The 17,582-nt window shown below is 40.7% G+C and overlaps 1 protein-coding gene across 1 annotated transcript; it reads left to right on the top strand.

Moving 5' to 3' along the window:
* Positions 1-8,310: 8,310 nt before the first annotated feature.
* Positions 8,311-13,616, top strand: LOC134319139 (golgin subfamily A member 6-like protein 25). The gene is made up of 6 exons (XM_063000152.1): positions 8,311-8,350; positions 8,461-8,790; positions 9,984-11,275; positions 12,383-12,843; positions 12,984-13,128; positions 13,234-13,616. The coding sequence occupies exons 2-5, from the start codon at positions 8,476-8,478 to the stop codon at positions 13,124-13,126; spliced, it is 2,211 nt and encodes a 736-aa protein (XP_062856222.1). The 5' UTR covers positions 8,311-8,350; positions 8,461-8,475; the 3' UTR covers positions 13,127-13,128; positions 13,234-13,616.
* Positions 13,617-17,582: the final 3,966 nt, after the last annotated feature.

Raw genomic sequence — 17,582 nt, 5'->3', positions numbered from 1 at the left:
GCACTCCACGCTGCACTCGCTGTGCTCTGGAATTTCACATGGGTGCAGACACGCCCCATGGGATCATTATCAATGTGGTCTATTGTTGGGTGTGCAGGGTTTCACCAACTGCTCTGATCCCTGACACGGGGTCTGCCCGAACCCTCAGCCAAGTCCTTCTGCAGGCACAATAGCGGCAGCTGCGAGGCGTTTGGGAAAAGCGTGACCACTATAGCGCACTCAGGGTTTGGAAAAACACAGCTTTTCTTAACAGTGCCCTGGGTGGAATAAACCCTGGCTGAGATTAGTGCCTTCAGAGAAAGGGATATTTTGTACTTGTAAATGAGCTCAGTGCTTTTGGTGACAGCAGCCAGCTGATTCAGGCTGACTGAATAATAACGCTGCAGAAACGTTTCTATACCGCCATGGCTGAGCCGTATACAGGCCATCAGACTCAGTACGGCTGTTGTTTTTATTAATCCAGAATTATTTTAACGACAATTACATTAATAAAAAGGCAGAAGGGGGTTGTAGTTAACATAAGTAAAATGCATAAATCAAAATAAAATATTAATATACAAATGTATTTTTTAAGTTTAAGAAACTATAAACAATTACACTTACTAAAACATTAGAAAGAAATCAGATGTTAATTCTTTTGTTTTAGAGTTTTAATGTTTGTTTGTTTATTAGGATTTTAACGTCATGTTTTAAACTTTGGTTACATTCATGACAGGAACGGTAGTTACTCATTACACAAGATTCATCAGTTCACAAGTTTAATATCGAACACAGTCATGGACAATTTAGTGTTTCCAATTCACCTCACTTGTACATCTTTGGACTGTGGGAGGAAACCGGAGCACCCGGAGGAAACCCACGCGGACACGGGGAGAACATGCAAACTCCGCACAGAAATGACCCGGACGGCCCCACCTGGGGATCGAACCCAGGACCTTCTTGCTGTGAGGCGACAGTGCTATGAGTTTTGATATAAAAATATGTTCATTAATTCATTCATTTTCTGTTTAACTACTGCCTTATCCTGGTCAGGGTCACAGTGGTCTGATTAATTGGGCAAAAGGCAGGAAACACTTCGGACAGGTCGCCAGTCCATCACTGAGCAAACACACGCACACACTTAGGGAATTTTTAGTAGCTCCAATTAGCCTGACTGCATGTCTTTGGACTGTACTAGGAAACCAGAGCACACAGAGGAAACCCACAAGGACACAAGGAATCAAACCCAGGTCCTTCTTGCAGACCACAACACTACCCACTATATCCATGTGAGGGGTCTTCCCAAATTTTCTGCACTTTTATATTTTGGTTATAAGCGGTGAGGGTGGGAGGAGTAATCGGTCGTGACTGAGAGACTGAGAGATGCTTAAAGTCTGAATTTAGCTCCATCTGATTTCCACCTTTTTTTGACACTCAAAGAAGCTTTAAGGGGAAAAAGATTTTCATGTGATGACGATGTGAAAGCAGCGCTGCATCAGTGGCTACACGCTAAACCAAAAAAATTTGCAAAAGATGCATTACAAAGGAAGGTGACGATGTAGAAAAGTGATGTCATTTGTTTTTAAAATACCTAATAAATAGAGTTTTAAAAGTGCGGAAACTTTTTGAAGAACTTTCGTACATATCACAGGGTCGCAGCAGGTCCAATCCCAGTGGGAAACATTGGTCAAAGCAGGAACATTCTGGACAGGGTGCCAATCTATCACAGGGTCTATGCCTCAGACATTGCCAGTCATGTATGTGTAGATGCCTGGCCAGCCAATGGTAGGCTTGCGTAATAAGCCGCTGCACCACCTGAGTGACTTGGAATGGGTAGAACAATTTTAGGCAGAACATTTTATGGTGACTTCAATGATCTACTGGGCAAAAATAAAAACGTTGAGTTTTTGTTACATCTGGTAAAACAGAACAATAAAAATGCTGTTATACTTTTACATTTTAATGTGAACATTTTATTTGTGTGTGAAGACTATTTGCATGGGGGGGGGGGGGGGTGAAAGCTAAGCCACACAGTGCATTTCAATAACAATAACATTCAGTAACAATGTGAGTTTTGGGGCATTTTTTGTTCTTTTATTCTTAATCCAGTGTGCACATTTGGGAGTTTATGCTGATTGTGGTACAGTTCATTTCTTATTGTTCTCTCTCTCTCTCTTTTTCTTTTGATTTCCCTCCCAATCTAGTCATATCCAATTACCCGATTCAGTTTCGCTTTCTCTACCAGTGCTCCTCCTAGAGAGCCAGGACTAACACACGCCCCCTCTGACACGTGTGCAGTAGTTGACCGCTTCTTTTCACCTGCATGAGGGGATTTACATGGGGATCAGTATCACATACAGAGAGTCATGCACTAATCTCCATTATTTCCCATCTCTGTGAAGGCGCAATCGAACAGCCAGCAGAGGTCGTAACTGTATTATGTATTATGAGAAGTTATGAGGAATCCTTTCCGGCAATCCTACTCACGGACTAGCCAATCACTGACCGTTTAGGCGCCCGACGTGCAGGTAACAGAGTTTGAGATGAGTTTGAGATGTCAGCTTTGGTGTGTTGGCATGTTTTATTGCTACACCGGGCGGCACGGTGGCTAAGTGGGTAGCACTGTCACCTCACAGCAAGAAGGTCCTGGGTTCGATCCCCAGGTGGGGCGGTCCGGGTCCTTTCTGTGTGGAGTTTGGATGTTCTCCCCGTGTCTGTGTGGGTTTCCTCCGGGAGCTCCGGTTTCCTCCCACAGTCCAAAGACATGCAGGGGAGGTGAATTGGAGACACTAAACTGTTTAAGACTGTGTTCAATATAACCTTGTGAACTGATGAATCTTGTGTAATGAGTAACTACCGTTCCTGTCATGAATGTAACCAAAGTGTAAAACATGACATTAAAATCCTAATAAACAAACAAACAAACAACTGCTACACCACCCGAGCATAACCTGCAGCTTTTTTCCAGTGACTGCTGTTTTCTTTTATACTTTACTTATCATTAATCTATAAGCACACTGTAAACACCTGTCCAGGGAAAATTTGTGGTTGGATTAACTTTACACTTGCAGATTAGGGAATCAGATTTTCTGACCAGGATGTTTAAGGTATGGTGGTTCAGGTGGAGCAGTTGTAGCCTAGAGGTCAGGGTTCTGGACTAGTCAACAAAAGGTCGCTGGTTCAAGCCCCACCAGTGCCAGGTTGCCACTGTTGAGTCCTTGAGCAAAGCCCCCTTTTGCTTGACCCTCAATTGCTTAGACAATATACTGTCAAAATACCATAAGATGCTATGGATAAAATGTAAATGGTTCTTTAGGTTTGTCCATTTAAATGTTATGTCTCTAGGAGTCTGTATAAAAAGCTTATGTACATTCACCATGATTGCAACTCTTGTAAAATCATTCCAACCAATATGTGACATTTTTAAAGAAAACCTGGTGCAATGTTCTCTTTTATTTGAATATGAATATTTACGTGCTACTGCTGAGATCTGGGGATCCAGAGTTTGAATCTTGATGGTGCTATCGGCCAGTCGGGTGTCTACACAAATGTCCAGGGGCATGACTGAAACAACCTAGCCATTATTTATTTATTTATTTATTAAGATTTTAACGTCATGTTTTACACACTTTGGTTACATTTATGACAGAAATGGTAGTTACTCATTACACAAGATTCATCCGTTCAAGTTGTTAATGTCAGACACATTTTGTCATGGACAATTTTTTATCTCCAGTTCACCTCACTTGCACGTCTTTGGACTGTGGGAGGAAACCGGAGCTCCTAGAGGAAACCCACACAGACACAAGGAGAACATGCAAACTCCACACAGAAAAGACCCGTACTGCCCCAACTGGGGATCAAACCCAGGACCTTCTGGCTGTGAGGCGACAGTGCTACCCACCGAGACACCGTGCCGCCCACCTAGCCATTAAGAGGTGCACTTGTAATTTTAGTGCTGATCTCAAGCCCGGATAGAAATAGAAGAGTTATGGCAACCCCTATATATTTATATTTATAAGTCAGCCAATGTAGACTTCACAATTAAACATTTTAATACAGTGACCATACATTTTTACACATTTTATATGTTTAGTTTTAATTTTAAATACATATTTGCTGATTCCTATAACTGTGTCCTTTTTTTTTTATATGTATGAGCAAAATACATCCCCTCTATACTTATCCTCTCAATGCAGCATGATAGTGAATTTTGGCTGTATTGATCATCACTACATTGGTGTTAAGATACAAATATTGGTTTTACTTCATTTATCTTCTTTTAATCTGTATTTTGATCCGAATGGCTGTGGTATGATCAGAGACGAGGATCAGAAGTAAATGGGTTTTGACACCCACCTCAAAGATAAGAGTCAAAGAGGAGTAAATCCTAGTAAAACCTTCTTAGTAATACAACATTGAAGTAAACAAACCAATCACAACGTTATCATTATTATATAATATATGTTTTTCATCAAAGTAAGAATGTTACTGTAATAATCCCTATAATCCACAGTCACTATAATCTCATCATTTATAACGTTAATCCTTTTAGGTTCTACATTCCTTCCTTCCTTTATTCATTTTCTCTCACGGTTTTATCTCAGGGTCGTAGAGCTTCACCCAGACACACTAAGCAATGTGTGTTTTTCCTTCAACACGACTTCCTCACGTCTGTGGTTAATTATTAAAGTAAGTCTATCTGTAAATATACGGTCCTTTATTGAGCCATTGTTCCTGCTCAACAGCAGAAACCCTGATCTTATGCAAGAGATGAGCAACAGTTCAGTTTACGTCCCTTTCTGTAACAAAGATGATGTCTACATGTCCTGTAAAACGTCTCCCAGATCTGTGTCACTTTATCCTTCCGATAATCCTTCATTCTTACAATACTTTCTTAATGAATGAGCTTTGTGTGTTTAACTTTATCCTTCCAATAATTAATAAACATGTAAATACTTCCTTCATTCTTACGATGCTTTCTTAATGAATGAGTTTATGTGTGTTTAACTTTATCCTTCCAATAATTAATAAACATGTAAATACTTCCTTCATTCTTACAATACTTTCTTAATGAATGAGTTTATGTGTGTTTAACTTTATCCTTCCAATAATTAATAAACATGTAAATACTTCCTTCATTCTTACAATACTTTCTTAATGAATGAGTTTATGTGTGTTTAACTTTATCCTTCCAATAATTAATAAACATGTAAATACTTCCTTCATTCTTACGATGCTTTCTTAATGAATGAGCTTCATGTGTGTTTGTTTAAAACTAGTTCCTAAGTCTAGTTATCTTATCTTACTATCATGACTGAATACAAGGCAAAATGTACACACGTGGACTCCAACACATTGTGTTTTTGTTCTGGAAAACTGTGATCTATACAAAACAGAAAATATGTGAAGATACAGAATACACTGAGACACACACACACACACACAAGCTGACTGATGTGAGTCATAATAAGAAATGTTGATGGTACGAATGGATTGTGCCTGAAGGCATGTATGTTTGGACTGAATGTAAACACCCTAGAGGGGGTGAGAAAGAGGAAGTAATGATATCCTGTTCAGTAGAAAAGGAAAAACAAAACCAGATTTAAAGATGTTTTCAAATAAATGTTCATATTCTGTATTTAAACACGTGTTCCTGTAGTAAACAAAAGTAAAATAAAAAGTTTGGGGTTGGTGTTGATCACACAAACAAGTGGGTTTGAATTTAATAGGTGTTCTTTTCTCATTACAGATGTGAATACTACTAATAATAATAATAATACATCACATTTATATAGCGCTTTTCAACAACCCAAAGATGCTTACAGAGCACAATTAGTAATACAGGGAACAAGTAAACAATGACAAACAGGAAAACAATGATACAAAAGTCAAAATGACAACATATAAAAGGGGTGCGCTGCAATAGGTTAAGATGGAGGAAGACTGTATGCAAGACAGAAGAGGTGGGTTTGTGAATTTGATGGCTGAATATGCGAAGGAAGAGAGTTCCAGAGGCGTGGAGCAAGTCTTCGATACTAGAATTATTGTCTGTGGTATTTGGATATACACTACAGATGTGGTGATTAAAAGAATAGTGAAGAACTCTCTATATTGTAGCTTAAGTGTGACCCAAATCCATTTTTTATTTTGAATTGTATCAAAAATTCATTAAAAGTTTTTAAAAGTAAAAGTGTGTTTTGTGGTGTTGAACGGGCACCTTGTCCAGAGCAGATTTGGCTGATGGCAGTATTGTGATAAAAGCTGTTAGTAAAATAGAATAGAATAGAATAGAATAGAATAGAATAGAACATCTTTATTTGTCATATATACATATACATGTGTACAGTACAACAAAATTATTTTGTATATTCCAGCTTGTTTTTGGAAGTTGGGATGAGAGTGCAGGGTCAGTCATTGTTCGGCGCCCCTGGAGCAGAGAGGTTTAAGGGCCTTGCTCAAGGGCCCAACAGTGGCTGCATGGCAGAGCTGGGATTCAAACTAGCCCAAAGCTCTACCCACTGTCCCAATGCAAATAAATAATAATAATAATAATCGTTTGGGTTAGTGTTTAGTTTTTAACGCAATGTCTGCCCCTGGCTTAATAATAATAATAATAATAATAATAATAATACTTATTATTATTATTACTATTAAGTACTTTTATATGTTTTCTTTCTTGTAACGCCAGTAAAGTCTGGATTTAGGGAGAGTTCAATTGTACATGTTAGCAGACAGCTCCCCCTGGTGGCCATCATTGGATTCTGCTTTTATACCACTGAACACGCACTAAATGGCCAAAAAGTATGTGGACACATGACCACGAGCTAATTAAACATATGAAGTTGTGCCCCAAACATCTTCCCCTGTGGTTAAATCAGACTTCACTTATCTTGAAGTGACTACGCCTTTAACAAAAAAAAAAGTGGGGTCAGACACAAAATGGCTAACGATTAAAGTTCCAGTTCATCCCAACAGTGTTTAATAAGGCTGAGGTCAGTGCTCTGGAGTAAGGTCGAATATGTTTGTTGCCACATTTCTTACTTTTCTTTATTTTTCTTCATATTTCTTTTTTATATATATTTTCTTTATGCATTTTCTCCCTTTTCTCCCTTGTAGCGCGTCTAATTGCCCCATTGCGTCATGCCTCCTCTTCACCAATGCCAATCTCTGCTCTGATTGAGGAGAACAAAGCTAACCCACGCCCCCTCCGACACGTGGGCAGCAGCCGTATGCATCTTATCACCTACACTTTGACGAGTGCAGTGCAGCTCAGCGTTGTGTACGGAGAGACACACCCTGAGAGCACTCTTTTCTCATCTCTGTGCAGGCGCCATCAATCAGCCAGCAGAGGCCGTAATTGCACCAGTCATGAGAGAGAGACCCCATCCGGCTTAGTCCCGCCCATATGAACAACAGGCCAATCGTTGTTCATGTGGCCGCTCAGCCTCAGACGGCAGGCAGAGCTAAGATTCAATACGATGTATTCAAGATCCCAGCTCTGGTTCCAGCGTGTGTTTTTACCGCTGTGCCACCTGAGCGACTTCTTCATGTTTCTTTAATATGAATCCCACCTATAATAATTAAATCTGTAAGCTGGAACATGTTTAGTGACTTTTCATTAAATGCTTTAGGAGAAGTTTCACTGAAGGAACAATATTATTTATATAATGATGACAATTGCATGTAAGATTTGGAGTAAGCTGTTTCATCAGACACATCTGAAATGAAGTCAGTGCCTCTGTAATAACAGCCTCTGTTTTTCAGGGAAGCTATTCACAAGATCTGGTAGAGTGCTGTGGGAATTTGTGTCAGTTTCTAAAAAGAGCATTTGTAAAGATTCAATCCTAGCCGTGGCTCCCAGTCTGTCAGGATTACACATTTCTTATGCTCTCCTTAAACCTAAATGGGGTTCCACTGGGTGCTCTGGTTTCCCCCTGCCTCTTGAACACATGCAAAAGTTGGATTGGCTGCTCTAGTGTGCGAGTGAATAAATAAGTGAGTGATTGAATATGTTACTTTGCAGTGGACTTGCACCCGGTCCAAGGTTTAGTACTGCATTGTTTTCAGGTAGCACTGCACCCACTGGAATCCTGACCAGGTTAAAGCAGTTAGTAAAATGAATGAACAATATAAAGCTGGTTTGGTCTCATGTATGTATCAGTGGATGAAATGATGTATTGGATGAAACATGGAGAAGAACCATTATGATGTCATGAGTTCCGGAATGCATCATACAGAAGCATGAGAGGATAAATGTGCACTCTGTAACTGTTGTGTTCATTTCTTTAGCAGCCTGTGTCCTGTTAAAGAGCGTTCCAATCTTCTCCTACAACATTTACTGATTAGATTAAATAGATTTATTGATCAGGTGAGTATTTTGATTATAAACATTGTGTGGACTCTTAGTTTTACTGCAGTAATTAATCAGTGCAATATTTAAGTAATAAAATGATTAATAATTATAATTTTCCTAATCAGATCCTAGTAATAAATATGAGTGCTCTAAAGCGCCTCTTCAGCTCCGGATTCATGGACAAGAAGGCGAAACAGCAGCAGCTCCAGAGAGAGAGGATGGAGCTGGAGAAAGAGATGCAACTGAAGAGGAACGAGCTAAAAGAGCTAAAAAAGGATGAAAAACAGACAAAGCTGAAGGAAAAAAGGAAGCTGGTCAAGAGGAAAAGAAAAATGGAGGACGAAAAGGAAGGACAAGAACTGATCCAGTGGACTCAAAGCACCTTAGAAGATTTATGGAGCTTCGGCCGGGCAGAGATGGAGAAACTCGAGAGAGAACGAAATCTGGAGAACCGAGTGAGAGACGAATCAGAGATCATCTAAAAAGGCCATATAGAGCTTCAGCCATAACATTAAAACCACCTCCTTGTTTCTACACTCACTGTCCATTTTATCAGCTCCACTTACCATATAGAAGCACTTTGTAGTTCTACAATTACTGACTGTAGTCCATCTGTTTCTCTACATGCTTTGTTAGCCCCTTTCATGCTGTTCTTCAATGGTCAGGACCCCCACAGGACCACCACAGAGCAGGTATTATTTGGGTGGTGGATGATTCTCAGCACTGCAGTGACACTGACATGGTGGTGGTGTGTTAGTGTGTGTTGTGCTGGTATGAGTGGATCAGACACAGCAGCACTGCTGGAGTTTTTAAATACCGTGTCCACTCACTGTCCACTCTATTAGACACTCCTAGCTAGTTGGTCCACCTTGTAGATGTAAAGTCAGAGACGATCGCTCATCTATTGCTGCTGTTTGAGTCGGTCATCTTCTAGACCTTCATCAGTGGTCACAGGACGCTGCCCACTGGGTGCTGTTGGCTGGATATTTTTGGTTGGTGGACTATTCTCAGTCCAGCAGTGACAGTAAGGTGCTTAAAAACTCCAGCAGCGCTGCTGTGTCTGATCCACTCATACCAGCACAACACACACTAACACACCACCACCATGTCAGTGTCACTGCAGTGCTGAGAATGATCCACCACCTAAATAATACCTGCTCTGTGGTGGTCCTGTGGGGGTCCTGACCATTGAAGAACAGCATGAAAGGGGGCTAACAAAGTATGTAGAGAAACAGATGGACTACAGTCAGTAATTGTAGAACTACAAAGTGCTTCTATATGGTAAGTGGAGCTGATAAAATGGACAGTGAGTGTAGAAACAAGGAGGTGGTTTTAATGTTATAGCTGATCAGTGTAGATCCGAATAGACACCTAAAGCCTTTAGATAGTTAAATTACACTATACAAGGTGTGTAGGGGGTCATCTAGATACTGGACATTGACAGTTGGCCAGTAGTGACCAGGACGTATTTCCATTTTAATCTGGAAACACCTAATACATAAAGACCAAATACATAAAAATTGCAGCATCAAGTGGGTGCTGAGTATAAAATAATTCACCTGAAGATCATCACATCCTATAATATTTAAGGTATTTAAGTCATTTCCTTGTAGTACTCGGGTCTAATTGTGTTCCCGGTGTGTTTCAGAACTCCCACTTCATACAGAAGGTCAGGAGAGACGCTGGTAGAGGGAGGCGCTACCTTGTGGAGGACACCGAGGAGCCTCAGACGAGCCAGCTGGGCCTGTTTAACAACATTAAATCATATTTTCAAGCTCACATGAAAAGGTTAAAGCAGCAAAGAACCGCTGATTTTGAAAAGAACACGAGGATGTTTGACGACATCCTGGAAGATTTAAATCGGATTAAAAAATCAGCGGCGAAGCTTGAGAATAACGACGGCGTCTCCTATATGTTGCCGATGAAAAGAACAGGAGTTTCAGAGGTGGAAATGAAAAAGAAGCTCAGAGGGGAAGTGTTCCAATCCAAGATGTGTAGATGGACAAGTGGAAAGAGTGGACAGAAAGAGCAACAGCTAAAAAGAGAACTAGAAATGCTGAAGGAGAATAACGCAGAGCTGGAGAAAGTTCTCTTCCATCAGAACATGCATGAAAATAAATGGATGGAGCGTTTAAACCTAAACGAGAGAGAAGTAGATTCAGAACGTGAGATTAAGAAGAGGAAGGAAAGGCTGGCAGCACCTGAGAGATCCAGAGAAGAGAAAGAGGATAAAAAGTTAAAGGAATTAAGGAGGAAGCTGGCAGAAGAAAAGCTAAAGGAGGTAAAGAGAAAGAGAGAGGAACAAAAGAACGAATTAGAGAGACGGATGATGAGGACAGACAGGAGGATGGAAACAGAACGTGATCTCGTTCTGAGAAGGACAAACAAGATAGTGAACGATCAAACTAAACAAACGTCCTCGAGAAGAAAAGAAACAGAAGTAGAGGAGAGACAGAATCTTAGAAAGGAGGCAGAACAGAAAAGACATGAATTTAAAGAAACTCAAAGAAATTTAAAGAAGGAAGAAGAGGAAAGAAAGGAGACGGAGGAGAACAAAAAGAGAAAGATGGAAGAGAAGAGAGAGGCGAAGAAGGAGAAAAGAAACACAGTGTGGGAGAGTGACGGCGAGATTGAAGTGGAGAAAGAGAAAGAGGAGAAAGATGAGATGATGAGGAGGAAGAGGAGAGGTATGGAGGTGGGGAAAAAGAGAGAGATAAAGGAGAAGAAACAGAAAACATTAGAGGAGGAGAAAGAGAGAGAGAAAATAGTGGAGAAAAGAAGCAAGACAAGAAAAGGAGAGAAAATTATGAAGGAGGCAAGAAAGGAGACGGAGGAGAACAAAAAGAGAAAGATGAAGAAGAAGAGAGAGAATGACGGTGAGATGGAGGAGGAGGAAGATGAGATGAGGAGGAAGAACACAATGGAGGTGAAGAGGCAGAGGTGGGTACTAACACTACATTAGGTTTATTTTAGTGATTTCTTCAACAGGTTCTCATTGGACGAGAAAGTTACAGATACAGTCACATGATCGCACATACAGAAACACAGGCAACACTGCCCACAGTCAAGCGAGCTTTACATCGCCATGTTTATCTGAACTGAAATAAGTCACTGATCAAACAGACAAAGAGAAAGGATCAGCGCAGGCTTCTGCATTACATTGCAGCCTAAAAGCCTGTGGCTGTATAAAACTTGCTCGACTGTTGACAGTGGTACCAATGTTTCAAGAGCTTCATGACAGACTTTGTATTTTGTTTGTTGGTTCTTTAAATTCATTCGATTGTCCAGACCGACTTTAGCATAAGGTGACAATGTGGGTTCCTTTCTGGCCTTAGCAAGAGACCATCGTTCCATGTACGTTTGAATATGTGAAGTCCAACTAGCTTTATTTATATGGGCACAGAGAAGCCACCGGCTGTAGTCAATCATACGTACTACCAGCTTGCTGCCTTTTATTTTTATTTTTTTATTTTTTTGCATTTTTTTTGGCATTTTTCTCCCCCCTTTTCTCCCCCTTTAGCGCGTTCAATTGTCCAATTTGCATCGTGCTTCCTCTCTGCCTATGCCGAACCCTATGCTAAGCCACATCCCCTCCGACATATAAGAAGCAAGCCGTATGCATCTTGCCACCCACACATTGATGAGTGTTGTGCCACCTAGCGTTGCATGCGGAGAGACACACCCTAAGAGCACTCCTTCCTCATCTCTGTGTAGGCGCCTCTAATCAGCCAGCAGAGGTCGTAATTGCACCATTCTGACAGAGAGAGACCCACATCCGGCTTTTTGTCCCGCCCCCCAACTGAACAACAGGCCAATCGTTGTTCATATTGCCACTCAGCCTCAAGCCGGTAAGGCAGAGCTGGATTCGATACCATGTATTCGAGATCCAGCTCTGGTTGCAGCGTGGGGTTTTTAATGCTGCGCTACCTGAGCGGCTGCTGCCTTTTATTTTTGACCCAACATATTTTTGACACATCCAAAAATAAGTGTATGTAAACATTTGACTTTGACTTTATTTGAAACTGGTGTTTGGTTCACTGTGGTTAGGTGTAAGGAGGTTCATAGAGAAGCAATCGAGAGAGAGGAGAAAAGAGGAGACCAGACATTGAGGGAGATCCTGAGTAAGATCAAGGAGCAGGACATGAAGGAAGAACCAGAGAAGACCAGGGTAGTAAAAACTAAAAAGGTGGAACAGACTACGGTTAATGCTTCAAAAAGTGGACCAGTGCTCATACAGGTGAAGCCACGTCATCCAACCGGAGACTTTGATGAGGACGCCAAGACCACCAGCACACATCAATCCCCAAAGTCCAGAGAGGAGGCGACAACAAAGAACTCTGTCCCGAGTGTCAGTGAAGAAAATCACGGCATGGAAAAAGAGGAGAGACCCAAGACCACAACAGCCTGTCTAATGGGGTGGGTCAGCAAAAAAGTGAAGAAGCATTACCAGAAAAAGATGGAAGAGAGCCTGAAGACTGAGAAGGAGATGGGTCACACGTGGTGTATCAGTAAGTCTTGCTTAAAGATCATTTCCTAACATTTTGAGCATAATAATGACTTTTCTAGTTGAGACTCAGTTTGTGAAGCTCTTAAGCGCCCCCTTAGGTCTGAATCATTTTCATCTGTAATCTCTTTCCTCTCTTAACAGAGGGCGGAAAAATGTATCTGGTGTCTAAATATGAGCCAGAAAAACGAAAGCGCCTAAAGAAGAGGGAGCAGAAGTGGCAGGCACTGGAGGCTCGCTGGATGGAATGGGAAAAGAAGAAGGAGGAGAAGCGAGCCAAAAAGTGAAAGTGAGAACAGAGGGAAGGAACAGAGGTTTTTTTTTGAGTCTGGCTCATCTAAAGCTTTCTTCCTCGTATCACTGACGAAGTTTTTCCTTGTGACTGTTTGTCTAGGTTCACTCGTTAGAGAACCTGGTTAAATTGTTCTTACTCCTCCATATCTGGATAAGAAGATCAGAAGAGGATCTCCAAGCTGGATCTCACAACCTGATCAAAACCTAAATGCTTTTTGAGCTTGTTTGGAGGTTCTAGCAGGGGAGCGCAGCTACTTCTAGACCAGCGATGCTTGTCCGCCAAAATGTTGTCCTCTTCCACCGGGCGCGGAGCTTCGCGGAGGGACGCACATGGACTGGTGAGGGAGGAAGGGGACACCCGCCTAGCCAACCAGATCAGCCGAATCAACCCTAGCGATCAATGGGGTGACAGATGTCGCAGCCAGATCACCCTCACATACACCTACATGCTTTTTAATAAACCTCATAACACTTTTGCCTCAATACATTTTGGATTTCTTATTTACTCATCAAATATAGATACAAGAAATAGATCAATTGTCTAATTTACTGTCTAGTGCACTATGTAGGGAACATAAATCCATTATCTAATATACAATTTAGTGCACTATGTAGGGAACATAATTAATTATGTAATACACTATCTAGTGCACTATGTAAGGAACACAAATCATCATCTAGTTATACTTTCTAGTGCACTATGTAGTGAACATGAATGTGTTATCTAATACATTATCTAGTGCACTATGTAGGGAACATAAATCCGTGATCTGATATACAATCTAGTGCACTGTGTAGAGAACATAAACCAATTGTCTAATTCACTATCTAGTGCACTACTTAGGGAACATAAATTCATATCTAAAATACTATCTAGTGCACTATGTAGGGAACATAAATCCGTTATCTGATATACAATTTAGTGCACTATGTAGGGAACCTAAATCCGTTAACTAATACGCTGCCTAAAGCATTATGTAAAAAACATAAGACTATTATCTAGTACACTATATAGTGCACTAAGTAAGGAACATAAATTCTTTTCTAATATACAATCTAGTGCACTATTTACATTTTTACATTTACAGCATTTAGCAGACGCTTTTATCCAAAGCGACTTACACAATGAGCAATTGAGGGTTAAGGACCTTGCTCAGGGACCCAACAGTGGCAACTTGGTGGTGGCGGGGCTTGAACCGGCAACCTTCTGTTTACTAGTCCAGTACCTTAACCACTGAGCTATCACTGAGCTATCACTATGTAGGGAACATATATCTAGTGCACTATGTAGTACACATTAATGTAATTGTGACACGAACAGTTAGCTTAGTAGCTCAGTTAGCAGCTCCTAAAAGTTCTGTTATCACCCATATCCTTTGGTGTGTGCGAGAGGTTTTTTAGCTTTTTTTGGGGGGGGGGGGGGGGGGGGGGGCTTGGGGGGTCGGGGTCCGGGGGTACCTCCCTGAAATGAGTTTTTGCAACTTGGGATGTCTGAAACCAGTTTTAATGCTGATCCAATCAAGTTGATCCAAATCAGTTTACCTGCAGCTGTTGACACTGTATAGTTCATGATGCAATCAAGGGGATTTGGGTCTTTATCACATGACGGTGGGTGGTAACTACAAAACATGAAGGGAACAGTGAAACCACACATCAGATCTTAATAAATGAAGGATTTAAGTTAAAAATCTTTTTACGATATACAACCCCAAATCAGAAAACGTTAGGACAGTATGGAAAATGCAAATAAAATAAAAACACAGAGTTTCTTACATTTACTTTGACTTTTATTTGATTGCAGACAGGATGAACATGATATATTTAATGTTTTATCTACTCAACTTCATTTCATTTATTCATAAACATCCATTCCTGCATTTCAGGCCTGCAACACGTTCCAAAAAAAGTTGGGACGGGGTCAATTTAGGGCTATAGGTGAAAAAACTAAATAATTATGTGATTTTAACCAGGTGACGTCAACAGGTGATTGTAATCATAGCTTGGTACAAAAGCAGCATCCAGGAAAGTCTGAGTCTCTGATGAGTAAAGATGATCAGAGGATCTGCAGTTTGTCAACAAATGTGTGAGAAAATGATTGAAATGTTTAAAAACAATGAACCTCAAAGAAAGATTGGAAGGGATTTGCATATTTCTCCCTCTACAGTACATAATATTATTAAACCATTCAAGGAATCGGGAGGAATTTCAGTGCCTAAAGGCCAAGGGTGCGAGCTTAAGGTGTCTGCAGTCCTGATCTGTCCCCAATAGAGAATTTTGTAAGAAAAAATGCGACAACGACGACCCCGTACTGCTGCACATTTTACAAATAAAAGCTGAAACACTAAATCACTTGGTCTCCTCGGTGCCAAAACGTCTTTTGAGTGTGGTGAAAAGGAACGGCAACATTACAAAGTGGTCAATGCTTTACTGTCCCAACTTTTTTTGGAATGTGTTGCAGGCCTGAAATGCAGGAATGGATGTTTATTAATAAATGGAATGAAGTTGACCAGACAAAACATGAAATATCTCATGAAATATCTATGTCTGACATCAAATAAAAGTCAAAGTAAATGTAAGAAACTTTGATTTGGGGTTGTAAATTGTGTCATTTGTTGAGAATAAAATTATGTAACAATTGTCAGTGGAAACCAAAATCATCAAACCAATAAGGCCTGGATTCAAAATCACACCAAAAATCTGAGTAATAACTGAACTCATAACCTGACTCAGTAGTGTTTATGGCCCCCACGTGCCTGTATGGACTCCCGACAATGTCTGGTCGTGCTCCTGATCAGACGGCAAATGGCGTCCTGAGGGATTTCCTCCCAGGCCTGGATCAGGGCATCAGTGAGCTCCTGGAGCGTCTGTAGCGCTACTTGGTGATGTCTGATGCACTGATACATAATGTACCAGAGGTTATTGATTGGATTCACGTCTGGGGAGTGAGGCCAATGACGTCAATGCCTTTATCATCCAGGAACTGCCTACACACTCTGGCCACATGAGGACGGACATTGTCCTGCACAAGGATGAGGGACCGCTGCACCAGCGTAAGGTCTGACAATTGCTCAGAGGATTTCATACCAGTACCTGACAGCAGTCAATGTACTGTAAGCCATCAGTTGATAATCTGGGATAATGCTGCAGGCAGCAGAATATTCACCAGGGAGTCTCCAGCCTCTGTGCTCAGTGTATCTCAGTGTATCTGCTCTCATCTGTGAAGAAAACTGGGCACTGGGCGTCTTTGATTCTTCATACATTATGGGTTTTTCATATACAGTAGACCCTTGACTTACGAATTTAATCGGTTCCAAAGGGCTGTTCTTAAAATGTAAAAATGTTTGTAAGCTAAACCTGTTTTTCCCATAAGATAAATTCCCTCTAATAAACAATAATAAACAATACACAGTAGTACTGTACAGTACATAAAAACACACCACATTTCAGTACAGTACGTGTGCTGTATCATACACCATACCTTCTTTTTATATAAAATGTATCTACCAGAGACAACAATAACTCTCATATTTCTCTATTATTTCCTTCTTTATTTCAGTAGTGTTGTATTTTGTAGGTGTAATTGCACGAAAGAAAGAATACTTTACTGAGCCGAATTCCTTCTTCTCTCTCACTCACTGTCCCCTCTGTCTGATACACAGTGACACCTACTGGCAGGAGTAATTTTACAACAACAAATAGTCATTTTCATTTTCAATAGTCAGTTTCCTTTTAATATTGAATTTTACAAAATATAAAGAAAACACCGGAAAACACCGTCTGCTGTCCGAATGTTCGCTCACTGTATATATATATATATATATATATATATATATATATATATAGAGAGAGAGAGAGAGAGAGAGAGAGAGAGAGAGACGGTCTGGGTCAACTTGTTCGTGACATCAGGTGTTTCGTAATCCGAAATTTGTTCGTACGTTAAGTTGAAAAAGATCGTTCATTCAAGGGTCTACTGTACTGCCATACCGTAACAGTTAATTTTAACAGCTGTAGGCTTCAAAAGGCAGCAGATCATGTAAGATTGTTCGCCGCCAAAAGCGCTATGGAGCCCCGTGCAGATTAAGTAGTAAGCCAGTTAGCATCGGCATGACAGTGTTAACAGATAAGAGAGAGGTTTCCTCAATATGGTGAAAAAATAAACAAAAACAGATGGAGGATGAAGAGAGGAAGACCAAATGTACACCGGAAGAACCTGCCAAAGAAATGAGGTGTGTCGGCAGTTTAGAACAGACTAAAACACGATATACTGTACGGGTTTGTCAAGCCACGGCTCACACGATTCCTCTATAGACAGTCAATAATTAAAACTCTGGGTTCCAGGTCTGTTTTATGGGGCAAAAATACTTCATGTCAGTCGCTATTTTGGAATCGGAGATATTTAAAGTCGTCCACTTTTCAAACGACGTTTTTTTAAGAGCGAGCTAATTGTAT

Source organism: Trichomycterus rosablanca, chromosome 8, assembly GCF_030014385.1.
Source record: "Trichomycterus rosablanca isolate fTriRos1 chromosome 8, fTriRos1.hap1, whole genome shotgun sequence".
NCBI lineage: Eukaryota > Metazoa > Chordata > Actinopteri > Siluriformes > Trichomycteridae > Trichomycterus > Trichomycterus rosablanca.
Note: the sequence above shows the minus strand (reverse complement) of the source record. Positions and strands in the feature narration are given on the sequence as shown.